This window comes from Hippoglossus stenolepis, chromosome 24 (genome assembly GCF_022539355.2).
Source record: "Hippoglossus stenolepis isolate QCI-W04-F060 chromosome 24, HSTE1.2, whole genome shotgun sequence".
NCBI lineage: Eukaryota > Metazoa > Chordata > Actinopteri > Pleuronectiformes > Pleuronectidae > Hippoglossus > Hippoglossus stenolepis.
Genome location: NC_061506.1, coordinates 1,914,047 through 1,941,767, shown reverse-complemented (window position 1 = coordinate 1,941,767; position 27,721 = coordinate 1,914,047). Strand labels below are relative to the sequence as shown.

The following is a 27,721-nucleotide window of genomic DNA, read 5'->3' as shown; positions in this document are numbered from 1 at the left end:
CTAACTTATTTGTTTTACTACACAAAGTTACTGTGGTGATGATGTTTAGTACTCTGCAATACAAGATGACAAACAATACATGGTTCGGGTTTTGTTTTACTGCACAGAAACAAATATAGTGCAGAACGCCACATGCACAGAAAACTCTCACCACAGCAAACACAACATGCAAAATGAATAAAAACATCCAAAATGAAAAAGGTAAAAGTGTCGGTGGCCTCTTTGTGACCATGAGGCCAAAAGGACAAGACGTCTGACTGGTTTGTTGCATCCTGCACCTTCCTCTCAGTTTATAAAACATCGAATGTGACACACACACAGACACACACACAGACAGACACACACACACCTCTTAGCGTTGTGTCAGAGCTGATGCATCACACTGCATCTTCACGGACGACTGCTCAAGGTTCAAGCTTCTGCAAAAGAGACTAAGAGGGATGTTCAAGGTCATGACCCGTCAGTCTAGTCCTCAAACTCCGTCAATTTAGGACAATAGCTTTACTTTGTGAAATGTGCAATAAAGTTATGGTTGTAATGTTTAATAATCTGCAGGAAAATGCACAGTGTGCTGTTTTATAATGTTAGCTAAACCATAGCAACAATATAATGTTAGCTAAACCAAACCATATTGGGTAGGCTAGAGGTTAGCTAAATAATTAGCCAAACTAAAATGTCAGCTAAAGAAAAGCCATTAGTGAAACACAAGGAAACAACAGAGATATTTAAAATAGAAGCAAAGAAAGAAATGTGAAAAGAAAATAAAACTGAAAAGGTGAAAGAAAAGATGCTAACTCACCTGTTGTGTGATTAGCTAAATGTTAGCAGGTTAGCTAATTAGCTAATTAGCTAACCTGCTGGTTTGTGTTGAAGCCAGTGGCCCATACAGATGTTTTCATCTGTGGCTTTTATGGAACAACTCATAATGTGAACAATGTAAAGAGTTGAATGACCTTCATGTAGTTTCCTGACTCTGCTCCAACACAGCTGATCAATCACCGTCACACACACCTGTCACTGGGATAATCAGGATTCCCATGATGCTTCAGGGTCCAGATCTACGGTGGCTGAGAGAGCTCAACTCACTGCAAATGAAGAAAACACATGCAAATAGAAATAAACACGTGGAAATGAAGAAAACCACTTCTTCTATTTGCATGTGTTTTCTTCATTTGCAGTGAGTTGAGCTCTCGGCCTCCGTGCAGATCTTTGCAGGAAGCTTTCTCTGTGCACGTTTCAGCGTTTGAGGGAAAACGTCGAGGTTAAAGAAAAACGAGATACAAAGAAAAGTTGCAATAAAACGTGCAGAGATTCCTGCTGAGGGGTCTTTTCAATTTAGGATGCAGCGCCTGGTTTAGGAGATGAGGAGAATAATACACCGAGTGAGGGTCGTTGAGTTCAGGACGAAATCTTGGAAGATACGACGCGTCTGAAATGTGTTTTTGTGAGAGAGAGAGAGAAAGAGATGAGGCAGAGTCAGATAAAAAAACACTGAATAAATGAATACCACAGCTCTTGTGATGCAGGAGGCGTCCTGTGAGATGCAGGTTTTAAATCTGCGTGTGACAGGGAAATGCACGATTGCCAAAAGTGATGTTTTACTATGAAAGTGTTATTAACTCAAGAGTCGTCCCACTGCTCTGATGCATGAGGCTCCTCAGCCTCACGTTGTGGGTTTGAGACTCATCCAAGGTCATTTCCTGCAGGAGCGGACTGCGACCGTAACCCAGAAGTCCAGGGATCAAAACCATCCTCTGACTTCGTATGTTGGAATGTGTCCTAAGGAGATGGAAACTCAACTTCTCCTTCACTTCTCTGGGTTCCTCAGGATTTGCAGGCTGCAGTGTTTCGGCCTCAAACATCCACGATACGATTAAAGGAAATAGTTGATGTGGCACTTGTGTGTTTTAATGAAATCCCATTCAACAGGAGCTGGATGTGTTTTAATCCCAGTGACGTCTGAGCTAAAAATTCTGTTGGCACATCTGAGAAAGTTTCTATTTTGTGGCCGAGACTCATTTCTCCAATTTCTGACGCCGATATATCTCTTCACTTGTGATTAAGCTCAACACAAAGTGAAATTGATTCTTTCTGGGTAACTATAGAATCCACGGATGAGATCATGTGATTAATCTGCTCCATTAATTTTCTCTGACACGGCTCGAAATACACGTGAGAGAGAATCGGATCTGCACTTCGTCTTCTTCGTCTCTATATTTAACACGAGAACTTCAAACATGACTTTCCTCTGTTTAACCTTTGTGTTTTTCACAACCTGAGACAAACACTCACCGACAAAGTTTTATCCAGAGAGACAAGGTGTCGCTTTACTTTGACAAATATCGTATAAGTGCATTCTTTAAGCAGTAACTTAGGATCTGTGTGACAACATTTTAGTTTACATGTGAAGTCTAATATGTGTCATACCTGTCATCAGATATGAAAACTGCTTCAGAGGTCAGTCATAAGTCTGTGAGATTCTCCAATTCTAAATGTGAATAAGCGCCAAAATAAAAGAGCACTTTTGTAAGTATCCTTGTCTCTTTTTACATAAATACATAGAAATACAAAATCCACTGTTTTTTATAAACATGAGAACGAGACAGACACGGCCTCAGTCCTTCTTCCCTTTTCTCCTGACTACAGATTCAGGTCCTCTGCAGTGTTATGGTCCAGCAGCGAGTAGCGGTCCTGCTGCTCCTGGACGGGTTTAATGCTCAGTCCCTGGCTGGAGAAGTTGGGGGTCAACGCGCCGCTTTGATTCAGATGTTCCCGAGCTGCCGTGGGGAGATTGGGGCTCCGCCGGCGGCCGTCCCGTCCCAGGTGTGTGCTGATCTGAGACGAGCGGAGACTCTTCATTTGACCTCTCGCACGCGTCTCGTACAGCTCCACAGGGGTTTTCTTATACCTGGAGGAAACAGACTCTCATTATTCACTTCTGAATACAAAGCTGCGTTCAGACTTGCACTATGAATTTATCAGGACTCACATTCTCAGTAGCAAAGACGACAGAACCACGGACACGGACGAGGCCGCCATCGCAGCCGAGCCCATCCAGGGTTGAAGCACGAGGCCAAGAGGCATAAAGACACCTACGACCAATGGAGGAGGAGAGTTTATCTGCAACAGCCCCTCAATGAACACTCATCCTGAGGCGTTCTGTTGTGATGCTGATCCAGTATCTTGTCGCTCATGTATTTTCTATTCTCTCACAGTTTAGCAGTGTATAATCTGTCCTTACCCGCGGCGATTGGAATTCCCACGAGGTTGTAGATGAGAGCGAAGACAAAGTTGATCCTTATCCTCCGCACCGTCTTCCTCGACAGCTCGATGCTCGCCACCACGTCCATCAGATCGTTCTGAACACAGTGGAAAAAACCCTGAGGTTCAACGCACTGACTTGAACATACATCAGTGCGATAAGAACGTGACGTGTACTTTAGATTTTTGGTTTCTGCAGAGATGTCAGACGCACTCTGATCAGGACGATATCCGCCGCCTCGATGGCCACGTCTGTCCCGGTGCCGATGGCGATGCCGACATCAGCGCGGGCGAGGGCGGGTGAGTCATTAACGCCGTCTCCCACCATGGCCACTCGCAGGCCTTGTTCCTGCAGCTCTTGTACTTTGGCCACTTTATGTGACGGCAGCACCTCCGCAAACACCTTCCTGATGCCAACCTGAGGAAAAACCAACACCAGCGCTTTTAATTCAAGGTCATTCTCCATCCAGTATGTTTATGAATCCTTCGTCAACATGTGTTTCACCTGTGCAGCGATGGCTTTGGCCGTGCGTCTGTTGTCTCCTGTTATCATAACCACCTCAATGCCCTTGCTGTTGAGTGTGTGCACCGCTAACGCCGACTCTGCTTTCACTGTGTCTGCAATCGCCAACATGGCACACAGCACACCTGCAGAGAACACACACAACATGAGACCAGGTACCACTCAGGCTCTGCAGCAGCAAAGTCTGATAGTCTGCAGGTCCTCACCGTCTATGGCCACCAGGATGGCGGTCTGTCCTTTCGTCTCATGGCTGCACATGGCGGCATCAACGTCTGCTCCGATGTGGTGACCGTTCCTCCTCATCCACTCCCTGTTCCCGATCAGGACGGAGAAGAACAATCCTTGACCTGCGAGCAAAGAAATTAAGAAACTACACTTTAACAATATCCTGTTACCTACTGGACACCTTGGATGGATGAGGTATGAAAAGAATCAGACCTGCCGACGGGGCCTCGGGCTCCGGCAGCAGGCTGCTCTCGTCTGTGGTGGCTCCTGGAAGCAGGAAACACTCCTCACTCTGCTGCAGGAGCAGATGCTCCACGTTGGACACTCGGCAGCTGATCCCACAGCCGGGCACCGCCTGGAAGTCCTGGCAGTAACCGAGCCCGTCACTGCCCAGCTCCTGTGGAGCGCACATAGAGAGAGAGCAGGTAAATGTACCTGGATACACTTTAAAACACACAACTCTACGTCCTGATTAAGACTTTGATCTAAGGGGCCTCCTCTCTCACCTCTTTGCAGTGTTTAGCGACCGCCATGCCCAGCGGGTGCTCGCTGCTGGCCTCCGCTGTGCCGACCACTGCCAGGATCTTTCTCAGGGGCATACGTGCCATCTCCCACAGCACCAGCACCCGGGTCACCCGGGGAACGCCGTTTGTGATCGTACCGGTCTTATCGAACATAACCACTTGGATCTGAGGGAGCAGAGAAACACAGAGTCACAGCTCCACCTCCATCTTTTGCTTTTTTCCTTGTGTCATAAGTGGATTTAGTCCACAGGTATTTATTAGGACTGGTAGCAAGAGAAGGTTTACTGTTTGTGACCTCAAGAGCTGATACAGGAGAGTTTCAGTGATGACGCAGTAACGTCTATCACCACAAGGTGGCACCAGTTCATAAGGATACGTAGATCAGATATTAAAATGCATTGAAAGCATTTATGTTCTTTACCAACATGTGATTATTATGTAAAGCTACAAACTGTTGCATCTCGTTCTCTTTGTAGTAAACTAACATAAAGTCAAACATCACAGTTATCAGACGTCAGGATCAGGGTGTGGGGGTGCATTGCCTTGTGGGCCATCTCCAGCGGCTCGCCTCCTTTGATGAGGATCCCGTTCTGAGCTCCAACACCCGTGCCCACCATGACAGCAGTTGGGGTTGCCAGGCCCAGAGAGCAGGGGCAGGCGATGGACAGAACCGTGATGGAGGCCTGGAAGGCGAAGCGCACGATGACCTCCGCATTGGAGATGTTCTGGTTGTAACCCTGTGAGGACGAGATACAAACGTGGGTTTATAAAAGTTATCAAAGCATCATCTCAGCATGAAAACACGTGTGTGTGCAGTGTGCACCCACCGGGAAGTTTTCTTTCACTATTTCAAAATTGACAAACCCGATCGCCATCCAGGCCACGAGGGTCAGAAGAGACACGAGAACGATGAAGGGCACAAAGTATCCGCTGAGTCTGTCGGCGAACTGCTGGATGGGAGCCTGAGGAAACACCAGAGACACAACTGTTCAGGGGCCGTGCTTCTTTGTTGCATTTCAAGCAGAGGTTCAAGTTTAACGTGTGTCTCACCTTGGACGTTTGTGCTTCTTCCACCAGTTTGACTATTTGAGACAGAGTTGTGTCGTTGCCCACATGAGTCGCCTCCACCAGCAGAGCACCGTGAGCGTTGATGGAGCCGGCGATCACCGAACTACCGACCTTCTTACTAACAGGCATCGGCTCACCTGACAGAGCAGAAAGAAAAGGTTTGGAAAAGACGTCTTTTTATTCCCTGCAGCAGTTTCACCCTCTCACCTGTGATCAAGGACTCGTCTGCCATGGAGCTTCCCTCAATCACTTTCCCATCCACGGGGAACTTCCCTCCCGGAGTGACCTTCACGACATCGCCACGCTGGACCAGCTCCACCAACACCTGCTCCTCACTGAGGTCACACAGCTCGTTAGTTCTCAAAGTAAGACACTCTAAGTCTTATCTTTACTTTCTGTATCGTGTGTCTGACCTGATGATGGAGAGGTTGGGTCCTAGAGTGACGACAGTGGCGTCGGTGGCTTGAAGTGACATCAGCTTGGCCAAAGCCTCCGAGGTCTTACTCTGCAGAAATGGCCACAGATCAAGTATTATAAAACGGCTTTGTTTTACGACTTCATTAAACTGAAATGTATCCGTCTATTTTCCACCTTTGCGACGTGCTCCAACCACCGACCCAGAGCGATGAACACGAAGAGCATGGGCGGCGTGTCGAAGAAGGTGATGGGACTCTGGCTGGCTCGCTCGCCCATGGCTACGACCAGCACCACGCAGGAGTAGATGTAGGCGATGGAGGTGGCCAACACGATCAGCACGTCCATGTTGGCTGTGCGGTGCTTTAACGAGCGATATGCCTGGATGTAGAAGTAGCGGCCTCCAAAGATCTGCAGGGAAGGGAGGACAGAGAAAGCGTCACTGCAACATTTCTTCTAAACCAAATAAAAATTCATTGTTTTGCTTAAAGTAAAATCTAAAGACTGTCTGGACTAAATGTCCCTGATGGTAAAAGCTGAGCTAGATGAACCTGGTTTGTGTGGCAGGTGCCAGGAACTATCCAGTGTCGATTCACTAAGTTTTACAGTCACAGGAAACAAAAGGCCCCTTCATGCAAAAGCTACCAACCACCGTTACACTCTTACAGAAAGGAAACCGAACCATTTCTGAGCAAGTGATCTGGATTTAAAAGAGAAAGGTCAGCGGTTCTCTTACCTGCACAGGTGTACAGAGCAGGAAGAAGGCCAGGTTGAGGAGGGACAGGCCCGGCAGCAGGTTCTGCTCCTGGGGCATGGAGCCTCCGTGTTGGCTGTGCTGACTGTCCATCACCATCATGTAGATCATGAGGCCCATGACAGGGAGGCCGAAGACCAGGCTGAGCAGGAAGGAGCCTCTCCACCTGCGGACGTTCCACAAATAAGACCCCACAGAAACACGTCTTTCCAGCAACATGCAGCCTGAAAAGGATATTCACATCATTTATAACGTTTAAGTAGTTACAGATACTTGCTGTCTAATTTCTTCTGAGTGGTCGAGGTTGTCTTTGTATCCCGGCTTCTCCAGACTGGCCTCAAACCCGAGACTCTACAGGGAGAAACAACAACGCTGTCACAGAGTTACACAAAGATCAGGTGTGTGTGAAACAACAGGTGAGATTTACCTGGATGATCTTGATGATATCTCGAGCTCCGAGCACTTCAGGGTCAAACTGGATCTTTGCCTTTTTGGTGGCGAGAGCGACGGAGGCCCCGAGGATCCCTTTGGTCGTCTTGAGCTTGGACTCGATGTTGTGGACACACGATGCACAGGTCATACCCGTTATCTACACGTGAACCATGGTCAATAAACATCAGGCTGTTTTTTACTGAATCACGTTGTGTTTGAAGACTTACTGAGAGGTCGAGCTTCCCGTGGGAAACTGCGTTGTCTTCTATCAATTTGGCCCCGAAGCCCAAGTCATCGATGAGCTGAGTTACAGCGACGGCGTCGGTGACGTATGAGTCGTATTTCACCTCAGCCTTCCCCGCCATCAGAGACACCAACACTGAGATGATTCCTGGAAGACGGATTTCTGTTAAATCTGCTTCTTTTCTGGATAGTGGGAGGAGGAGGAGTCAGTCGAGGCTGTGTGATCCAACCTACCCTTGTTTTTGAGCAGGTTCTTCTCTATGTTGGACACACAGGAGGCGCAGGTCATTCCCGTCACACAGATGAAGCACTTCTGCACTTTAACGTCGGGGGAGTGCGGCGGATTGTTCCTCTGGGATCCGCTGCCGTTGCTGACTCTGGCCTTGTGGTGCGTTTGTGAGTCAGGAAGGTGAGACGGTCCCGAGGTGACGGGTCTGGACTTTTCAAAACTCTGGATCCTCTTTACAGGCTCTGACGAGAAGAGAGGAGAGATGATTAAAGGTGGACGCACGGCGATGAACATACAAAATATAGTTTCTTCCTCAGTAAGATGCAATAAAGTGACCATGCACACTGCAGAAATGAAAGAAATGAATCCTGAGGGAACCAGATTCTTTTTTTTATCCTCGTTATCATTGTGGGATGTGAACCTGTGAGTAAAGAAACCACAGATTGAGCAGCAGCAGATATTTAGTTTGCCTGAATCCTTCACAACACATTGACAGAAATATAATAACTTCTGAGGTGAGACTTAAATATAAGCGTGTGAAACAAAAAGCTGCGGCTTCCTCCTTTAAAATCCAAAACCTTCCACTCGACCTTTAAAGCTGGAGATTAAATCATGAAAGTTAAGTTAATTCCACGTCTTGGCGAGAGCAGTTTTAGTCATTAGCCCCGGCCGCTGTTTGAGAGCCCTCCGACTCCGAGTGGAGAGCATACTTGTCTGGTTTCCATGGGAACCAGTGGAAACCGTGGTGGCCTGTTGCCTTAGTGACCGGCAGCATTCTGCAGACTGTACATGAAAGAGCTTCAGGTGCTGCCTCTGGATTTTCTTGGTACACGGATTGATTCTTTGTTCATACGAATAAGTTTATAAATAACAAAGCTCTCCTGAATGTAAATGAATCATATAAGTAGTGGAATTCACGAGTGGGTGGACAACAGTGGAATTGGTTTGAGGGCATCCAACAAGGAGTGAGCGCCGCGAGCTGAAAAACCAGTTCAACGCCTCTTCTGTTCCACGCGGCACAAAAAATGAATACAGTCAGACACTTTAGAAATGTTATTGTACGTAAACCTTTCTGATTGGTCGATACCTTGAAGCGATGCGTCAAACCCCATGTCCTCGACAGCGGCCCTGAGCTGCTCCGGCGCCGTCAGACAGGGGTCAAAGGTTATCGTTCCCTTTTCATCCTCCAGCGACACAGATATGGACAGTGTCCCGCTCATCTGAGAGATCCTCCCTTCTATGGACTGCACGCAGGAGCTGCAGGTCATCCCTCTGATCCACACGCTCACGTGCTCAGTGGACGGCGTTGAGATGTCCGTCTGCCAGCAGCTGATGTCCTCTGCGGACAAGTCCCCGGTTAATAAAGTGGCATCGAACCCCATGTCCTCGATCTCGTCTCTCAGCTCCTCTTGTGTGACTAGAAGAGGCTGAAACACAACCAGAGCCGCTTTGTCCTGAAGAGACACCTGAATGTATGAAACTCCTGGCAGCTCAGCGACGTGTCCCTCGATGGACTGAACACAGGAGCGGCAGTGCATCCCGTCCACCCTGATCTGCACCGCCGCCTCCACGCTGTGTCCCAGGCTCCCGAGCTCCAGGGCCAGCTCTTTGGCTGTGATGGCCGAGGTATCATAGTCCACTTTGGCTAATTTCCTGGGTAAAGACAAGCTGATACCGAGCACCCCCTTCAGCGCGGAGGCTCTGGATTCGATGGCCCGGGCCTGGTGCTCGGAGCTGAGTCCTCGGAGGTGCAGCGTCACCCTGGAGGCAGATGCGGGAGGAAGGTGGAGCTCAGTCTGGCTCCCATACTCGTAGGCCAAGTTGTCAAGGCCTTGTTTCTCAACATCAGTGCAATTCCCCTAAAAAAAATCAAAGAAAAGTGGTGCAATCAGAAGTCAGGTCCATGATTTATGCATTCGCAGCTTATCTGTGTTGTAAACAGACTCTTGATCTTTGACCCTGAAGAATCGTCACAAAACCAAACACAGTTGTTTTAAAGGTCGTCAACTTTCCCACAGTAAAACCACGTTGTTATGTACCTATTTTCCAGGTAATGGCTCAGGAACAAAGACAATAAAGACTTTTAATTTCCTGTTCACTAAGTTTGCTCTGCTTACACTTGCTCGGTTCATCCCGGGGACAAGAAATGCATCTGGAACTGATGTAAAAAGAAACGTTCATCAACTATTGTTTCAGCTCTGCAGCCTCGAATCTCTGTTGTGGATACGAAACCAGGAGCTCAATCAAATCACAAACATGTAAATCATTTTAGTTTTATGGTAAAAACAAGTGAGGAGTATAGTCTCCGTGGTCATATCACTGACAACAACTTTTATGTTGAAATTCAGGCACCAGATCCCATTGTGTGGTTTATATGGCCTCAAATAAAAAAGACACTGGTCTATATTTTAACTTATATTATCCGTCAGTCGATACACTTGCTTTCTTCTCGTCTACACTTGAATCTTACATGAAAAATAATGTTTCTGGACACTTCCCACACACACACACACACACTCACACTCACACCACATGACTGAGCCTCCACATAAGCTCGACAACGTGACTCTGCTTAAGGTCAAGATCACTGGCACCTCACGGAGCGGAGGAGACAAGATGGCCACAACCCCAATCAGCTTCATATTCATAACGAGACCGACAGAACCGGGCCTGTGCACCTGGATCTCCGTGTCTCCATGTGAGCCTTCGCGCTACGGTACAGCAAACACTGCAATGTTGAAAGCTGAGTTCACGATCGCTGTTCAACTGTTCAAAGTGCAACACTTCTCCAAACAAAATGATTTCAGAGATAAGATTAAATTTAAAAAACCCTGGAAAACCTGAGTTTTGAAACTAGATAATTAAAGTTTATATAATGAACCTGAAGCAACACTTTTCTCCTTGTGCTGTTTGACCCTGACTCTTCCACTAACCTCACCTGTGTGATTACATGACCCTTATGAGGCTTTGGTCCAGACGAGCTCAAACAATAAGTTCATTCAGCCTCCGAGTCACTGGAGGACAGATGTTACACGAGTCAGTTTCTGAGTCTTTAAAGCTTCACACTCACCTTCATCTACCTGCTGCGTCGAATATTTTCATTTAGAATCAGATGTATTTTAGAGAAACGACCCAATGATACATAAGAAGAGACAAGGTATTATAAATAAGAGTTATTTTGGATGCAGGATCATTTTAAACTAATCAGAACTTAACAAAGAGATAATTTGGTACGTGCATGTTTACATTTGTGTCGTCTGACCTTGAGCATGATGTCACAGAAAACTTTTATCATTATGCATGTAATAAATATGGTTTACAACATACCATAATGTAGCTGGCAGCAGTTGGATGGTTTATGGGCAGTAAGGCTCAACAATAATAAATCACTTCTTTGCTTTGAGGTAATGTCGTCTCCTTCCTTTTGTTTTTATATTTACAGATTTTAAACGACTTATTGTTTTTATCAGATTAAATCCATTATTTGCAATTGCCAGAGTTTTCTATTTGTCTGTCAACCCCCGTTTGTAAAGGTGCTATAAGATTAAAGTTATCATTTTAATAGTTTCCACAGCAGCTTCCCTGTATGAGCGACTTAAATAAACTCTCGTATCTGCTTATAACTACATTAAAACCTATTATGGAGCATTAATTAATAACTTGGGGACTTAAGGTGTTAAAAGAAAAACAAGTGGCTCAACAGGTTCCCTTCAAAGTAGCTGCTGTGCCAAACTAAAGCAGATAAAGTACAAGAGACTTCAGAATAAGACTTTGGAGGACTCGGTCCGCTGGGACACGAGGTGCGGACTGTCCCCTGGAGGCCCCTCTGTACCTGAAGGTCTGGAGCGCATCGTCCCCTCGCGCAGGCCGTGTGGAGTCCCCGGGTGCAGTCCGGCCCGCAGCCACATTCAACCATACGGATCTGCTCCCGTGCGCCATGCGTCGACGCGGACTCAAACCGGGACCCGCTGTTTTTGGGCGACTTCGGCGAAAACATGTTGGAGCCGCAGCTGCTCTGACGCTCGGTTTGTCTTCACCTGTCAGACGTCGCAGGGGCCAAAGTCCGCAGCGCGCGGGACACATGTACGAGGGGAGCGCGGAGCCGTGCGCAATGGCACAATGCGCAATGGCACAATGCGCAATGGCGCGGCGCAGAGCGAGTGCGCACTCCGGCGTGTCAAGTGCGGGGTGTGAGGTGCTGGATGAGGAGGGGGTCACCGTGACAGCGAGGGAACAGCTTTTAATCACATGATTCAAGTTTCACTGTATTGTTGTTCAGACCATAAACAGGTCAAGTGCACAGCAGAAGGAAGTTAAACTGGATCCAGCTCAGAAATCAAGAATGTTGAGGCTTCCTTCATTAGTAGTCTTTAAAAACTTTAGACATGAGGATAGTCCACAGGAAAACATCACAAAAATCCTATTTAACTTCACAAACTATTGTTCTTAAAGAAGTAAAATCTATTGTAGTTTAAAAGGAAACTTCACACCAGTTACAATAGATTAATAAACTTGTATTATTAAACTCGTATGATGGAGAACTCCTGTGTCTCCGTCCAAGAAAATGAAATTAGACTCACACTCGTGGGGGAAAAGAATTAAAACGTAATATGTGTAGAAAAATAAGTTTTATTTTAGGTAAGTTCAAATACAAGATCTCCACAAAGATAAAAACAACTCACTCTCCGTCCTTCAGTAGGCTTTTCTTTTTGTGGTACTTTCCAAACTAAAAGCCTGATTGCTACTGTAATAAAAAGCTAAGACCCCCCCCCCGCTGTCTTAGCCGAGCTAAAGTGGAATTTTTCCACACAAAGTGACTCTGGAGTGAATATTTACAAAAATCACTTTTATTGACTGAACCTAATAAAGCTTCAAATGTCACTATAATACAAACACTGTAAACGATGCAACAACAGTCAGAGAGTGTGTGTGTTATTGTGTGTGTGTGTGCGCGCGTTCAAAAAAGACAAAGAAACACAGGAAATATCAGAATAAGTCAAATAAAACCAGAAAAAATATCTTCGTTTTGTTTTGTGTACTAATTGATGTTAAATGAGGAACACTGCAAAAAATAAAACGCAGCTTTTCAGCCAAACAGGTGAGAAACTGTTTGATACCCAGTGAAAGTGTTATTGATTAATTATTGATAATAGAAATAAGAAGGCACACAGAGGAGGTGGAGCTCTGCTGTTATAATCACTGTTCCTCTAAATTCAATATATGAAATTATAACATTTATTCATTGCAGGGAACAGAATTCACTCGTCACTGATGTTTTGTTCCTCGTTCTGACGTCAAACCTGGTCCTGAAAACTTCGTAGAAATCTGGAAACGTAACCGATCTCTTTTCGGGAAAAGCAGGTTCTTTTTTTTATAATAGGAAGAAGAAGAAAAAAACTCAGAAAACACCCGAGACCAAACGTTCATTTTCCTTTTTTTTGCGGCGTCGACCTGTACAACATGTCGGGGGGAAAGTTAAAAGCAACAGGAACAAGATTTCTCTTTTTCTCTCGTTCTGATCCGCGAGTCTCAGCGCTGTCGATCCCAGCGCCAGATCGAAGCGTCGTCGCACACCGCGATCAAAATGCTGCTGTCGCGGCTGAAGCTGGTTTGCCGGATGGCCGACATGCATTTGGGGAGGGTCAGCGTGATGCACCTGGAGACCAGAAAGAAGACGCCGTCACGCTTGTGTTTTATTATAACTAGTGTGAATCTTGAGCTCTGAGCGGAATCCTCGTGGTTGGATTATTGTAACGCTCTGTTCTGCTCCCTGTCGAGTACAGGATTCAATATAAGATGTTTTAATTTGTTTTTAAAGCTCACTCTCAGTCGAGGCCGAGGGGTTAAAGCGTTCGTCTGTTTGCTGTCGCAGCTTCAAAGCTTTGGAACAGTTTATATCGAGTTTCCTTAAGTGGTTTTTATTCACGTCTAAGACTTAAACTACATCCGCCAAAGGGACATGGGCCAAAGAGAACTCGTTAAATGTTGAGGGGAGATCAAGACATTTCTTTAATCACTTTCTTTAACATTGTGAGTTTGTGTCTTTAACATTTTCACAGATTTCTCGGGGAAGAATGATTTTGTGTGTGTGATTTGCTCCACACTGTTTTAAATGTTCTAAGTAAAGTGGATGTTTGTTTTGCACCAGTGATCACACTCAGCTGAATCAATGAAGTGTTGTGTAGCGTTTCACAACACATGTACGAGTGTCCTTGATTAAAACAGAGAAGTTGTGAACTTACTTTGCTTTGTGCGGATCTTCCACCTCAAGGTCCCAGACATAAAGTTTCCCCACCTGGTTTCCCAAAGCCAGCATCTGTCAATCAGCATCACAGCAACATCAGTAAACAACAAGGGAAACATTCAAGGTTCCTCACGAGTCAAAAAGAAAGTGACGTGATCATAAACGCAAAGACAAATAAGACTGAGCTGTGTGACCTTCTGCCAGAAGTCCATGGAGAAGCGCATGTACCAGATGTCACACTGGCTGTAATCAAAGCGTCCCAGAATCGTCACATTGGACTCGTTGGGTTTGATGTGATCGATGTCGTCCTCCATCTTCCCTGGTTTCCAGCACACGATGGCGTTTTCACAGGACTGGAGAGAGGAAACGAGAACGATAAACAAAAAGGACATGACAGACTTTAGCTTCTTTAAGAATCATAACTAAATACACAGCCGGATTTTGTTTCGTGTCATTACGCTGAAATAAATCCAGAAATCTGTCTTTATTTATTAAACCCGCTTGCCTTTGAAAGAATAAGGTCGCCCAGCCACCGCACACAGTCCACGTAGTTTCTGTGGATGTCTCGTGTTGAGAAGTCGGGGAAGTGGATTTTCTGAGACACAAACGGCCTGAAGAAAACACAAATTAAATTTCAAATGATTAAAACATGATAAACGATAAAGGACAAGAAACCACCAAAATAATGAATCTTTACCTGTTGGTCTTCGACGGGTTGTACTCATAAGATCCTCTGATGGCTTTCTGCATCCTCTCTGAATTGATCCGCCACAGTTTGAGGGAGTGGTCCATCCCACACGACATGATCTTCTCACCGAGGAGATCAAAATCCTAAAGTGGAGCGAATGCGAAGGTTAAAAACACTTTAATAAAAACTGTAACTCATCTTTGAGTTACGTTTGTTCTGTAAAATAAAGAATTACATATCAGCAAACACATGTTGATGCGAGTTGTGATCCAACGCCACTCACGGCGCTCAGGACTTCGTCTCGATGACCTTCCACGCCACCGAATATTGCCACTAAGGTGTCGGTCTGTATGTTCCATAGACGAAGGGCGTGATCTGAGGAAACAGGCAGGAAATCTAGTTGAACTACAGTCAAAAATCAATGAGTGAATTTTTAAATCAGCTGAGGAAATTAAAATGTGACCTGTCTACATTCACATCACGAATAAAAGATGAAACTTTGTGACCTTATCACAGAAGTGACCCACGATTAAAGAACCACCTGAGAATCACATGGTGATAAAACACTATCCTCCCCCTCACATGACAGAGAGTGACTCTCCTGCATCATAATGAAGAAGACAGAGGATTTATAGTTTTCAGAAGAGGTCACTAAAGCCACTAAAAATGTCATTTCACTTGAAATCATGTTGATTATGATTATTACTGTTACGTTTTTACCTTTGCTGACGGACAGGAGGAGATTTGGATCCCTCGGGTGAAACTTGAGCTCGTTGATGGCGTTTCCGTGACCTACATAATGCTGGATATGACAGAGAGAGGGACTGTTATTAAAGATATGCTCTTGATTGATATATTCTGTTGATGGTTTATAAATCACAAAACAATAAATCTGAGAGTTAGTTACAGGTGCAATTACCTTGATGCACTGCATAGTGATGTGGTTGATCACCCGGATGATACCACGGGACCCGGCTACAGCCAGCAGGGGATGACTCGTGCTGGTGTCGTAGGTCCAGGCACACGTATAGAAGTTCTCCTCTGCCTTGACGCGCATGAAGTCAAGGAAATCCACCAGAGACTTTGAAACTAGCATGCAAAACTTTCCAAGTATGTTTGAAAATGAAAACCAGGACTCGTGTGGACTGAAAACTGTGATGAAGGACAACAGGTCGGTTAAAAGAGGAGTAAAAAGGATACGTCTGCATCCACGTAAGACTGCAAGAGTCTTATTTCTCCCTGAGAGTGACATTCATACAAAGTTACCTGGAGAAGAAAAAGAAAACACTGGTTAGTGATGAACAACGAACAAAATGTATTGAAGAAACTCAACAGGAATAACGTCGTCACTTACCCGGTTACTCCCGACGGTGGCGAACACCAGGGGGTCTCCCTCCTTGCTGTGCCAGTTGAACTGGACTCCGAACAGCGGCTGGCCGTGGTCCTCCTGTGAAAACCAGTAAGTGATGATCAGCAACGTCTGAATGTTGAAGTGAACCCAAGACACAAGTCTACGCTGCCAACTTTGCACTTTAATGAACACATGGTGAGTTTGTCCAGAAGGGAAGATGCATTTTGTGATGATCCAACATTTAAGTAAAAGTCTGAGTGGCTCGGCGTGGTGCGTGTACGTACCCTCAGGCTGTTGACACATTTAAACGAGTATCTGCACTTCTTGGACTTCCACTTGCCCTTGCCCCAGCTCTTCCTGCCCGGGGCGTTGGCGGTGTTGGTGGGCGTGTCCGGGCGCTCGGCGTTGGTGCCGCTCTCCACGCTGGCGGCATCATCCTGCAAAGATCGAGACAAGATGAGACTCCACCACCGTGATCCACATCGGCACCAGCTGGAAAGACTTAGAGGCAGGTTGTCTGTGTCACAGCTTTAAGAAGTTTCACTTTGAAACAGCTGATTCTCACACATGTGCAATAACTACACACACACACACAGTTTTAGTTGTTACTTCATTTGCAACGATTGTCACTCTGCTTCTTTGATTGTGTAGTTTTATATTTGACTTTCCTACAGTGACCTCTTTCCTCCTTGTTGTTACTTTACTTGTTTCTTCCTGTTTAACTTCCTTCCTTGTGCTCTTGACCCTGTGTTTACTTGCATGTGACACATTGACTGCACATGTTAAACTGTGTGAACACAAACACTGAGTCACTTGTGTGTTTCACGTTGCTCGTGAACCTTCAGCAGCTCGTCTGAGCTCAGCAGCTCAGCAGTTCGAACTCAAACCGCAACAACAGCTTCGTTAACACAAAGTAAACTCGTGCTTCTGCATCTTCTTCCCTGGATGCAGCTGCTAACGGTGTCACAGCTGCACCAGGAAACACACTTCACCTAGCTGCTAGCTGCTAGCACCAACTTCACTCTGCACGTGAACAGTTGCGGACTGAGTCCACGCAAAGTTTCTCTGTGTCTGTTCAAACGACGAGAACACGTCGACGTGTGCGCGTGAGGATGTTCAACCGGATTTAAAAGTCGTGACACTTGTGAGCAGCTGTGTGGAACCAGGGAAGACAAACAAAGCTGCTAGCTAGCTGCCTTAGCACCCCGGCTACTTCAGCCCCATGCTAACCGGCTAACGGCTAACAGCGGCTCGTCAGTCGTGTGAGAAACACCACAGGTTCGATTCCTCACGTTCTCGTCTCCGGACACATCGGGGTTACTGTTCTCGTCGCTGCTCAGCTTCTGTTTTTTCGCCGGTGTTTCTTTTCCCGCTTGAGAAGGAGACTCGGACATGTTCCTATTTTCCCTCATTTTGCCCCAAAGCTCCGCCTCTTCCGCTCCGGCGCCGCAAGTGCTGCCGGGTAATGTAGTTTGACTCGCTCTGGGGGGAATTCAGCTAAATTTCATTCAAATCTGCTTTTCCTCCTTAAATATCATTACTTTCATTTTAAATTTATATTTAACGACATGCAAACACCAAATACTGCAATAATCATGAGATAAGCACCATTTGCAAAAGCATGAGATGCATTAAAAGTGCTAAACGTTGAGGGAAATAGTTTATTAGTTTTAAAACTCCCTCTGATAAATGACATTATAAGAAGAGGCATCAACCCGGTGCTTCTTTACGACTGGAGGACGCAGCAGAGGTTGTTTAGATGCACAAGGATGCTGGGCGCGTCTTTTCAGCTGCATGTGCCACAAAGCAGTCCGGCAACATCTAATAATAGTGTTGTCTGCTTTATTAAATGAAACAATCGATAACGATAATGATGAATGTGCAAGAAACTCCACACAGGCAGGTGTCACTAAAGAGACTTGAATTACCTGTGTAAGCCAAATAAAACGTAAGAAAATGTACATTTACATATGAATTTATTAAAAAACTGTTTACAATTACAATGTTTTCTCACAGTCCAACAATATTCTTCTCTCGCTGCCTAAAGAATCATCTCTGCCTCCTCAAACGAAGCTTCGCTCATCCCCTCTGACAGCCCTTCATCCTCCTCCTCCTCCTCTTCCTCCTTCGCTGCTGCTCTCTTCACACCCCTCTGCTTCGACAGGGCCTCAGCGTAGCGGATGTTGTACATGTTGAAGTCACACCTGTACAGAGACAACACACAATGACAGTTACTGAGGGTTAAGTATGTGAATAACATGTGTTGGTGTTGTGTGTTTCTGTTCACTGTCGTAACTCATCAAAGACAGTGTGTGAGGGAAGAAGTGCCACTCTGTGATGATACTGTGCGACCACAAGAGTGTGTTTTTGTGTCTCATCTCTGTGTATATTCATTCTTCTGCTTGTGTTCGTTCGGTTCAAAGTGAGACAGTAGAGGTTAAAGTTGCTGGAATGTTGGGACTTACAGTTTCGACAGGTTGTCAAAGTGTATCTGGATGCTCTTCTGCAGCGCCTGGAGTGTGGGCAGTAATGCTCCTGACCTGCAAACCCAAGAAAACCAGTCAGAATCGTGTCAAAACAGAACAAAAGCAACCACTTCATCGCTCGTACAGCAGAATGGATCCCTGTGTGTGGCTGCAGAGGGCGCTGTTGCTCAGTAAATCTTACATAGTGTTGCATTTAAATCTTAAAACATTCTTCAGACCTGTTCTTGAGTTTCTGTCCGTGCAGCATGAGCAGGTTCTGGGCCCAGGCCATGTAGAACTGCAGGTGACCCGACTTCTCCAAACACGTCGCCACGAACCCGAGAAGCTTCTCCACGTAAATGTCAGGAAGTGAACTGCAAACCACCGCGACTGAAGGACACAGACAAACACGAGTGATCAGGCATTTTTCAGCTTTAAAAATGAAGTGAACTGTCTGAAGAAGGGTTCACTCACTCTGCTCGTGTGGCACCGTTTCCAACACCTCCAGCTTGAGGGCCTTTTCATTGAGTCTGAACGCCAGGACGATGGCCGACGTCCACTCCTGGAGCCGCAGCTGCTTGCGTATGCTGGCCGGCGTCACGTCCAGGTCGAGGTCGTAGGGGTCAAACACTATAGAACCATCAAGGGAGTAGACGAGCAGGCCCTCGGTGGTGGTGGCCGCCCAGCTGCGACCTGAGAGAAGACGGAGCCACTTTAGTAAAACACGTGACGGCGGACGCCTGATCTTCTGCAGAGGAAGTTGTAATTCTGCCACCTACCAGTAGGAGAGAAGTGCAGCGAGCTGACTCTGATCTCTGGCTTGAAGTTGCGAGAACTCATGTCGCCTTAAAAAACACAGAGAGAAAAGATATACAAGTTTAACAGAGATTCCTCCACATCGGGTTGGAGTAATCAGTGAATCCTTTTCTTTATAAAACTGGTCTGAGTTGCTGAAGGAGGCGTCGTACCTTTCCTGACTCCCGGGAGGCTGATGTTGACGCCGTCTCCGTCCCCTGCTCCCTCGTCCACCAGAGCCAGGCTGCCGAACTCCGTCATCTTCCGCCTGTCCAGGAACTCCTGAAGGTAAAACAGGAAAGGTTTTTTGTTTTAGCATCAACATCACAGACTCGTATTTTTCCATCTTTTAAAATTACCAAACCATATTTTATTAATCCGACAGCATTGTGTGTAGTTACATTATCACTGAATGTTGGATTTTTACCTCCATGGCATCGAAGGACAAGTTGCAGGAGATCTCAAACTTCTTCATGAGCATCGTCTCCTTCACGTTGTAGATGCAGACAAACTTGGACTGACCTCCCGCTAAGACCGACTCCCCGTCCGCAGAGTAGCACACACACGTAAAGGACCTTCGTGCAAAATGAGAATAACACACAACCTGAGTCAAAGACTGATCTAAAAACCTCCATATACAACCAAACCGGAACACAGCTGGAGACAGATGTTGTGACTCACTTGCCCTTGGCGGACTGTTTGGCTGTGATTTTATCCGTCTCTTTGCGGCCCATCTCCAGGTCGTGGCGTCCAGCGACGGAGCCGGTCTGCGTGGCGTTTTGGGAGTTCCAGAAAGAGATCTCCCCGTTCAGAGTGGTCACGGCCAACTCCTGACCGTCGGGGCGGTACGTCACCGACAAGCCTGAGGGGCAACATCAAAAACAAACTTACTTTTAACATGTTAAAGAACTTAAAATTAATAAAATAGAATAAGTTACAGATGTTTGGTCCCTTAAAGCTGAGACATCACAGCACTTTGTTAAATTAACTCTCCCAGGAGCCAAAGGTGCAGGAGTAAAAAAATTGCAGACTTTGGTGCCCTCTTGTGGTCAAATGATAGAAGTACAGTTCAGTCCAGTGAAAACTCTAAACATCAGGTTACTGAACCAGAGGGTTGTTTACCATCAGAGGTGAGGTGAAGCGTCTCCTTGACCTGCCAGCTGTCCAACATGTCCCACAGCCGCACGGTGCGATCCCACGAGGCACTGGCCAGGATCGACTGCACGGGACTGAAGCACAAGCAGCTGACTGGACCCTCGTGACCCCCGAGCACCTGACCCACCACAGGGAGGAAGGAGATGAGGCAGATGATACACACACATTATCTAAAGGTTATGAATACGTTTGTGAGTGTGTGAATACCTCCAGCAGTCGGCCGGTCTGCATGGACCACAGGAAGATCTCGAACGAGTCCTGGGCTCCTGCGCACACCAGCTCTCCGCTGCTGTCGACCGCGAGGGTGGAGAACTGCGCAGGTCGAGGCGAGGTGAACGTCCGGAAGTTTCTGTACCTGTAAATCACAAACGAGCAAAGAGCAGACGTCACACAAACGCATTCTCCTTCCCCCGGTGTCCCTCTCTGTTAAACCCTGGAACCAGCTTTAGTTCACCTGTGCAGGTCGAACGCTCGCACCGTCCCGTCCAGAGAAGCGCTGACGATGACGAAGCCGCTGGAGGTGAAGGTGACGTTGGTGACGCTGCTGCTGTGCTCGGTGAAGGTGACGAAGCAGAGGCCGCTGTTGGTGTTCCACACTTTGACCTGAGGAAAGGAAACCGCAGCCTGACGTCAGATACAAAGACTTTTGACGAGAAACAAATGGTCAAACTGGAGGACGTGATGCACTCACTTTTCCATCGTTGCCTCCTGTCGCGACGTACTGTCCGTCCGGAGAGTAAGCGAGCGACGCCATGTTGTTGAAGTGTCCCTGCTGCTTGAAGACGTACGACTCGCTCTGCCACTCCCACACCAGCAGCTGACCCATCCCTGAATCAAAAAGACGATCAGTCAGTTGCTACAGCAGGAAACCGTGAGTCCCTGCAGCACAGACCCCGAGACACAGACCGACTTCTTACCTGAGCATCCAAACCCGATCCAGTCCCCAGAGCTGTTTATGGCCACTGAAGCAATTCTCTGATCTGAAATACTGAAGAGAAAAAACATTCAAACAGTCAAAAGGCTGCGAGTCCAGTGACGTCTTTTTAAAACTCTGATGACTGACGTCTAACTCGCTGCAGGAGATTGTTGTTCACATGATCCTGTTTGAATCGAGCTAAAATAAAAACTATAAGAGTCAAAATATTCATTCTTTTTGCAGCAGAAAGCCAAAATCTCTGTTTACAGCCGAGCTCAGAGGGTTATTTCTTTTAACTCTGCAGTTAAACGTAACGTTTCTCTCACCTGAGGGAGTGAATCAGGTTGAATTCTGGGAGTTCGTGCAGGTGGAAGATACCGGAGGCGAAACCAGTGACCAGGATGTGAGTTGGCTTGTGGTACGCGGCCGTGGTCAAGTTGTTAAAATCTCCCTCCTTGTTGAAGAAGTGTCTGCAGATGGAGAATAAAAGAAATAAGAGGAAAGAAGAACTGCAGCTGCTATTTAATTCTTCCTCTAAACTCTGAAGCCAAAATAAATCTGTGGCTTCTTACTTGCTCCTCTGCTTGTATCGGACGTTCTTCGTCTTCTCTTTGGGGGGTTCAGCTTTCCCTCTGATGACCTCTCCCTCTTCTCCTTCCAGCCTCTCCTCCTCCTCTTCCTCCTCTTCCTCCTCTCGTTGTTTCAGGGGCTCGGGTTTGTCCCGGCTCTTCGTCAGGACGAGGCCATCCAGCTCGGTGTCGCTCTCCCACACACACAGCGTCCCATCCTGGCTCACCGTGTACAACTGGAAACACGGATTAAAGTTTCTCTGTGTTTTCTTATCTACTATTTTATGTAAAGTAGTGGAGGGAAGAAAAAAAAACTCACATCCAGACTGTCCTTCTCGAAGAAACAGCCCACGATCATGTCCTTGTGTCCTCCCAGCGAGTAGTAGATGAGGTTGGCCCAGCGCTCAGCACCGAACACCCACGTGGACATGTCTTTGCTGCCCACCACGAAACACCTGAGGGGAAAACCAACCATTTCCACATTTTAACCCAGCTTGTGGTTTGAATATCCGTCAACCCGCTTGTCCTCGTACTCACTTGGAGTCGTCCGTCCAGTCGATGCAGGTGGTTTCATCGTACGGGCCGTAGTAGGTCTTGTCCAACACGAAGGCGTTGAACTTGCGCTGCTTCCCGGGAGCGTGGTACATCATAGCTACATTGTCCTTCGTCACAACGAACTTCCTGAGACAGAAAAAGACAAAGTTCAGCCTCGTTTTGTTGACGAATGTCTCAGAAAACTGTCTTAAGTTAATTAGGAGCAGCCAAATGGAAAAGTTCCTCCTTACCTGCCGTCGGGTGAGAATCGGATGCTGTTCACGGGCTTGTGAAAGTGGAAATGATGGAGGACGGCGCGGGTGACGAGGCTGACCAACAGGGCTGCTCCATCTGGACACAAACACGTTTACATTCACGTAGGAATCAAACTCCTTCTTTTCATCAGACATCACATAACAAGTGTAACTCAGCTCTCTCACCTTCATCCACTACTATCGCCACGCTTCCATCCGGAGAGACTCCCACACACGTTATGTTCTTAGAGGTGGAGACGGGTAATGTCTCAGACGTGTTGCTGGAAGACAAAAGGAAATATGTCAGTGTTACTTTGGTTTTGTGAGTTCTTAAAGCACATATTCAAACATGACAGTGTTTCCCTTCCTCCATGTTTTATGTTATTCGGTGACTTACTTCTTCAGGTCGAAGACTGAGACTCTGTTTCCCACCGGACTGATCACAGCGTTGCCATCTTTGGAGAAACTCAAGTTTCCCTGACGATAAACTGCACCGAGCAGATTAGAAAACTACACAAACACACAGAGGATTATTTATTAAATCGCTCAGAACTTCCTGTTTGGGAAGGAAAATAAACGAGGAACACATTGAAACATTAAGGAAATCATGTAAACAAGTAGCCGAACTTTAGCGTGAATGCTAACACCTCAGAGTTTAACTTTAAAATGTGATGAGGGGTTTAGTTTCAGTAGCGAGAAACAAGAACATCTGGAATTTGGCAAATTTTGAATGAGCTTTGGTTTAACGTTGCTTCCCATACATTCAGTGCTGTGGAGTTAGCTCCCAGTGGCTAACAGCAGCTAGCAGTCAGGTACTCACCCTGTACGCGAACTTCATTTTGATAAATGTTCCTTAAACTCGCAACGTTTCTCTTCTGTTTATCTTTGAATCATTGAATCATCGGAATAAAACTCCTGCTGTGACACATGCTTCTTCTTCTTCTGCCTCCACACGTGTTTGAGCTGTGTTGACACTTTACACTTCCGGCTTGAACGGGGCGGAAACACACGAGACAGCGCCCTCAGGCGGCGGGGAGGAGAAACCAGTCAAATATGAAGCACCAGTCTTTTCTCATAAGAAAAATACTTTCTTAAATATATATATACACTAAATGACAATGAAATTAAAGTATCATATAAACACAAAATAAAACGTTTTGTTTTATTATTAATACCCTTTAAAAATTGTTTAAATACCCTTAAAAACACACAGAATATCATAATAACACTTTGTTGTGAGAAAAGTAGTGTTTTTATTTTCAATCACATGGAAAAAGAGGAATAATACCCATCTTAAATAAATGCACATTCATAATAGTCATAAACTATAACATCTATTCAGACACTGATTATCTATAACAAGGTTCATAAACCAGCCTCTTGAACCAGGTCGTTCTTTCTTCACACGATCCCTCGGGTCCATTTTTTAAAACCCTTACTGAATAATTAATCATCCGGCAGCGACAGGAACTGGGCCGGTGCCAGAGGTCAAATGGAAAAACGACACTGGATAAAAGTGAGAGACAAAATGGAGTTCAGATCTTTTACTGGGGAAGTTGGCTCGTGTTGAGGTGACGGTTCACGGATGTTTCAATGTCCAGTTTTCATGGTTTTTATTCAAACATCTGAAAAACAGCACGGTAAACAGTTACACTTGTAGAATCTTAACCAAGCTGCTCCCACGTGTCAGAAATCCTCTTCTTCACCGGAGCGTTTTGTGCCAAAGGTCAAAACAGGGCACCACGTGCAGGCGGACGTATTTTTGGCCTCCGGTCGAGCACTCCAAGCAGCCGTACACGGTTTCCCGCCGCTGGTTCCCCATGCCGCACAGCGCGCAGGGGCCCTTTGGGATGTTGTGCTTGAGGAGGTTGACCCGTGTGTGGGTGCTTTCCCTCAGGTAGTTGGTGGACACGTCCGTCATGCTGGCGGCTTTCTCGTAGTAGTCCGTCACCATGTCGTCCATGTAGGTGTCGGAGTGGGTGAGCTCCTCAAACGTCCGGTCGTCTGCGCAGGAGATGGATCAGGAGAAAGCGATGCTAAAATAATTCATTGTGCAGCAGATGTTTTAATCGTACCTGCTCTGAAGGGGTTTCCGTAGATGATCCCGGACAGGAAGCGACGCAGTCGACCCATAGAGAAGTGACCGATGTATCCTCCGAGCTGCTCCCGGATCTGCTCCCGCTCAAATCCGCCCTGAGACTCCGGAGCGACGCAAATATCTGACAGAAGAAGAAAACATCAGAGAACAGCTTTTCGTGCTGACTCTAACTTTAGAAAGTGTCTTTGTCTCTTAAAACCACGGCCGGTGTTCTCAGATGGTCAGAGTGTGGTGCTAATAACGCCAAGGTCATGGGTTCTACCCCCATACAGGCCAGATGTGTGTAGGTGGTGAGGAAATATCCACATCTGCATTTATAAAGTACAAAGAAGTGTAAAAATACAGACAAGACAAGTTCCTCTCCATCAGGCATCATTACTTTTAATCATTAGCTCTGTTTCATGTGAGACACAGTTGTAACCATTGTGTATTTGTGTGTGTGTGTGTGTGTTGTTGTACCGAGCCGCCCGTCCAGTCGAACAAACAGCTGACAGATGCTGAAGGCGATGGTCGTGTGAGCCGGGATGACGATGGCCTTGTCTCGACCTCTGGGGTTCCTCCCGTCGTCGATCTGAAACTGTGGCGACACAAAATTAAACCCATCGACCTGAACACGAGCAGAGTTAGTCTCCTTGGATCTGAGGACTTTACCCTCATGGTGGTCCCTCTCATCCCGGCGTGGACGGTGAGGGAGCACTGCCGCGTGGTGCGGATGCTTTCCACGACCACGCAGAGGACACAGCGCCGGCTCTCCTTCGACTGCCGGACCAGGCAGTGATCCAGGTCCACTTTCCTGAGAGAAAACCCACCGTCAAACTCTGATCTCTGCTCTTTGGACGCATCTGACACCAATCATGTAAAACACCTTCAGTCTATTGTGTGTGTCAGTGTCGGGTAACACGATCATTTATTCATCCACACAGAGAAACCCCCCTCTCATGTTCCCTCTGTCACGCAGAGGTCAGAGGTCACACGTCAACGTCACAGGAGTAAACATCAAAATCTGAAAAAGTCTAATCTACATGGAGGAAAATACGTTTTGTAAGATTGTTACGATGCAGATGAATCCATATCCCCCTGATGATTTGACAGTCGCAGTGCATGCTGGGATACCTGGAGTTGAGCTCCCGCAGCAGCGTGGGCACCTCCAGCTCGTGTTTGGTCACGATGCCGAACGAGGCCTTGACGGCCACGGAGTCCGAGCCGCTGATGTTGAAGCCCACGTCGTTGATGATGTGGTTTCCCAGGCGACCGTTGAGGGCCACGTCCGATTTGTCCTCGTAGTTGAGAAGCTGATAAGACGAGACGCCTGAAAAATTATATAAAATAAAAGTTAGGAATGTAGTGGAAGTATTTTACTAAAATTATTATTTACTCTACAAACTATGGTGCCTGGAAAGATGCTTTTTAAATCCAACTCATCAAAATCTAAATAAAATAAACATTATCAATATTATTATTGATGTAATTGCAAGTATTTCCATTTGTAGCTTCTTTATACTTTATAAAAATATTATATTTTAATTCCACTTACTGAAACATTTATTTTAAATACTAAACAACAATGAATCAATAAATATAAAGGAGCAGTTACACGTTTAGTAAAAGATAAAGAAACTAATTTTGTTTAATCTTTGTCTTTTTATACAGATTTAATGTGAAAATATTCCTCCCAACATTATATATGAAAACACAAGGAATAAAATGAGCCTGAACTTAATCCTGACATTGTTCAACCTTCACATTATTTCACATCTAATTGAGTTTCTCCCACAAATAAAAGTCCAAACTATGAAATATTGTTGGAATATTTGAATTTGATGGAGTCGTTCTTCAATTAAAAACATTTAAAAAAGCCTAAATTAATACTTGAAGCTGAACTTGGATCCAGATCCTCTAACAGACCCTGTTCACTGAGTCTTCATCACTGTACCTGCTGTGATCTCCTTCTCTCCCACCAGGATGTCCTTCAGGGAGAAGGCCGTGGAGGCGAACTTGTTCTTCTTCCACAGGTGCCTCTTCCTCTTCCTCGTGACCAGGCTGAGCGGCTGGTACCGGTCGGCCTCGCTCAGGCTCGGGACGGGGATCAACCTCCCGGTGTCTCCCACCTGCTTCACGAAGTTCTTAGTGGCTGCGGCAAACATTTCAGGGTTTAAAGCAGGAAAACACAGAAACAAACACTGGAGCTGGTGTTTGTCGAGCTCGTCTCAGTGAGGAGCTTCAGGAGTTTGCTTTCACACTCGTGTTGAATAATGCAGAGGGTGGGTAAGAGAATATGGCATGAGGTGTGTGTCTGTGTGTGTGTGTGTGTGTGTGTGTGTGTGTGTGTGTGTGTGTGTTTTTCACCTGGTCATTGTGGGCCTGCTGCTTCCTGTCACGTGATAAATCAGCTAGAAAAACAAATGACACGTTTCAGCAGCTTTCTTCGTTGTGCGTTTAATTTGTGCTGCTTGAAAAAACACACACAAGCGACACAGGAGCACGATCACATTGAATTTCATGACTTTACAAACGAGGACCTGGATGCACAGCGTGTTCCCCTCGAGATACATGAAACATCTGGTTTCTGGTGAAAAAAAACGCCTGGATTGTGAGTTTTTTAGAGATGTCTCTGTGGTTTTTCTAACATCTCGTGTTTCTGTTCTGCAGCTTTTTAAAGTTTGGATAACGTCCACCTCTCTCAGCGTGTGTGTGTGCGTGCGTGTGTGTCTGTGTGTGTCTGTGTGTGTCCTGTGGTCACGCTGCTGTCTCGTCCACATGTCCACAAATAGCCTGTATGTTTTAAATCCCACATGTGAGACAGGTCAGTATTAGTTTCTGTACAACACACTCTCCCTGTAATTTCACTTCATGGACAGAAAAAGTTCACGTTCACTTAAAAGTTTGACTCGAGGATGAAAAAAGAAAGAATATTCTGTAATTTACACTTGAGTCACGAAGTCGGATGTTTAAATTTATCTTTTTTGTGCTGAAGCTTAT

General features: G+C 46.1%; 4 protein-coding genes across 5 annotated transcripts; all 4 read right to left on the bottom strand.

Moving 5' to 3' along the window:
* Positions 1 to 2,300: 2,300 nt before the first annotated feature.
* On the bottom strand, positions 2,301 to 11,770 carry atp7b (ATPase copper transporting beta). The gene is made up of 21 exons (XM_035149874.2): positions 11,506 to 11,770; positions 8,761 to 9,532; positions 7,679 to 7,915; positions 7,429 to 7,592; positions 7,197 to 7,358; positions 7,047 to 7,120; positions 6,752 to 6,935; positions 6,193 to 6,426; positions 6,015 to 6,106; positions 5,809 to 5,936; positions 5,584 to 5,738; positions 5,361 to 5,495; positions 5,076 to 5,270; positions 4,516 to 4,698; positions 4,223 to 4,406; positions 3,991 to 4,131; positions 3,767 to 3,909; positions 3,476 to 3,679; positions 3,242 to 3,359; positions 2,990 to 3,092; positions 2,301 to 2,908 (listed from the first exon to the last, which is right to left on the bottom strand). The coding sequence occupies exons 1-21, from the start codon at positions 11,668 to 11,670 to the stop codon at positions 2,641 to 2,643; spliced, it is 4,041 nt and encodes a 1,346-aa protein (XP_035005765.1). The 5' UTR covers positions 11,671 to 11,770; the 3' UTR covers positions 2,301 to 2,640.
* Positions 11,771 to 12,504: 734 nt separating this feature from the next.
* eed (embryonic ectoderm development) lies at positions 12,505 to 17,409 on the bottom strand. The gene is made up of 12 exons (XM_035149985.2): positions 17,249 to 17,409; positions 16,241 to 16,393; positions 15,960 to 16,052; positions 15,806 to 15,871; positions 15,525 to 15,650; positions 15,326 to 15,407; positions 14,889 to 14,980; positions 14,615 to 14,748; positions 14,423 to 14,528; positions 14,112 to 14,270; positions 13,916 to 13,989; positions 12,505 to 13,329 (listed from the first exon to the last, which is right to left on the bottom strand). The coding sequence occupies exons 1-12, from the start codon at positions 17,366 to 17,368 to the stop codon at positions 13,203 to 13,205; spliced, it is 1,332 nt and encodes a 443-aa protein (XP_035005876.1). The 5' UTR covers positions 17,369 to 17,409; the 3' UTR covers positions 12,505 to 13,202.
* A 506-nt stretch (positions 17,410 to 17,915) lies between these two features.
* pwp2h (PWP2 small subunit processome component) lies at positions 17,916 to 23,624 on the bottom strand. The gene is made up of 21 exons (XM_035149919.2): positions 23,465 to 23,624; positions 23,042 to 23,154; positions 22,831 to 22,925; positions 22,642 to 22,741; positions 22,394 to 22,537; positions 22,176 to 22,311; positions 21,860 to 22,092; positions 21,614 to 21,757; positions 21,289 to 21,359; positions 21,063 to 21,199; positions 20,826 to 20,974; positions 20,579 to 20,726; positions 20,339 to 20,489; positions 19,898 to 20,078; positions 19,644 to 19,791; positions 19,390 to 19,498; positions 19,201 to 19,266; positions 18,896 to 19,114; positions 18,661 to 18,811; positions 18,422 to 18,496; positions 17,916 to 18,160 (listed from the first exon to the last, which is right to left on the bottom strand). The coding sequence occupies exons 1-21, from the start codon at positions 23,480 to 23,482 to the stop codon at positions 17,998 to 18,000; spliced, it is 2,751 nt and encodes a 916-aa protein (XP_035005810.2). The 5' UTR covers positions 23,483 to 23,624; the 3' UTR covers positions 17,916 to 17,997.
* A 654-nt stretch (positions 23,625 to 24,278) lies between these two features.
* On the bottom strand, positions 24,279 to 26,955 carry pjvk (pejvakin). 2 transcript variants are annotated; one of them, XM_035149995.2, is made up of 6 exons: positions 26,676 to 26,955; positions 25,856 to 26,051; positions 25,394 to 25,535; positions 25,202 to 25,319; positions 24,720 to 24,863; positions 24,279 to 24,648 (listed from the first exon to the last, which is right to left on the bottom strand). In XM_035149995.2, the coding sequence occupies exons 1-6, from the start codon at positions 26,884 to 26,886 to the stop codon at positions 24,347 to 24,349; spliced, it is 1,113 nt and encodes a 370-aa protein (XP_035005886.1). In that variant the 5' UTR covers positions 26,887 to 26,955; the 3' UTR covers positions 24,279 to 24,346. The 2 variants fall into 2 exon arrangements, with proteins under 2 accessions (XP_035005886.1, XP_047194995.1); XM_047339039.1 differs by lacking the exon at positions 24,720 to 24,863.
* Positions 26,956 to 27,721: the final 766 nt, after the last annotated feature.

Excerpts from the sequence above, each read along its gene's own strand:
- atp7b (XM_035149874.2), bottom strand. The coding sequence starts at position 11,670 with ATGTTTTCGCCGAAGTCGCCCAAAAACAGCGGGTCCCGGTTTGAGTCC. Across the intron at positions 7,359-7,428 it reads ACGGGAAGCTCGACCTCTCA|ATAACGGGTATGACCTGTGC; the intron begins GTAAGTCTTCAA and ends GTTCACGTGTAG. Across the intron at positions 5,937-6,014 it reads CCCAACCTCTCCATCATCAG|TGAGGAGCAGGTGTTGGTGG; the intron begins GTCAGACACACG and ends GTGTGACCTCAG.
- eed (XM_035149985.2), bottom strand. The coding sequence starts at position 17,368 with ATGAGGGAAAATAGGAACATGTCCGAGTCTCCTTCTCAAGCGGGAAAA. Across the intron at positions 16,053-16,240 it reads AATGTGTCAACAGCCTGAGG|GAGGACCACGGCCAGCCGCT; the intron begins GTACGTACACGC and ends TGGTTTTCACAG. Across the intron at positions 14,529-14,614 it reads AACCCGTCGAAGACCAACAG|GCCGTTTGTGTCTCAGAAAA; the intron begins GTAAAGATTCAT and ends TGTTTTCTTCAG.
- pwp2h (XM_035149919.2), bottom strand. Across the intron at positions 22,742-22,830 it reads GGCGATAGTAGTGGATGAAG|ATGGAGCAGCCCTGTTGGTC; the intron begins GTGAGAGAGCTG and ends GTTTGTGTCCAG. Across the intron at positions 19,267-19,389 it reads CCTCCCGGGAGTCAGGAAAG|GCGACATGAGTTCTCGCAAC; the intron begins GTACGACGCCTC and ends GTGTTTTTTAAG.
- pjvk (XM_035149995.2), bottom strand. The coding sequence starts at position 26,886 with ATGTTTGCCGCAGCCACTAAGAACTTCGTGAAGCAGGTGGGAGACACC. Across the intron at positions 24,864-25,201 it reads TCGACTGGACGGGCGGCTCG|ATATTTGCGTCGCTCCGGAG; the intron begins GTACAACAACAC and ends TTCTTCTGTCAG. Across the intron at positions 24,649-24,719 it reads CGGAAACCCCTTCAGAGCAG|ACGACCGGACGTTTGAGGAG; the intron begins GTACGATTAAAA and ends TCTCCTGCGCAG.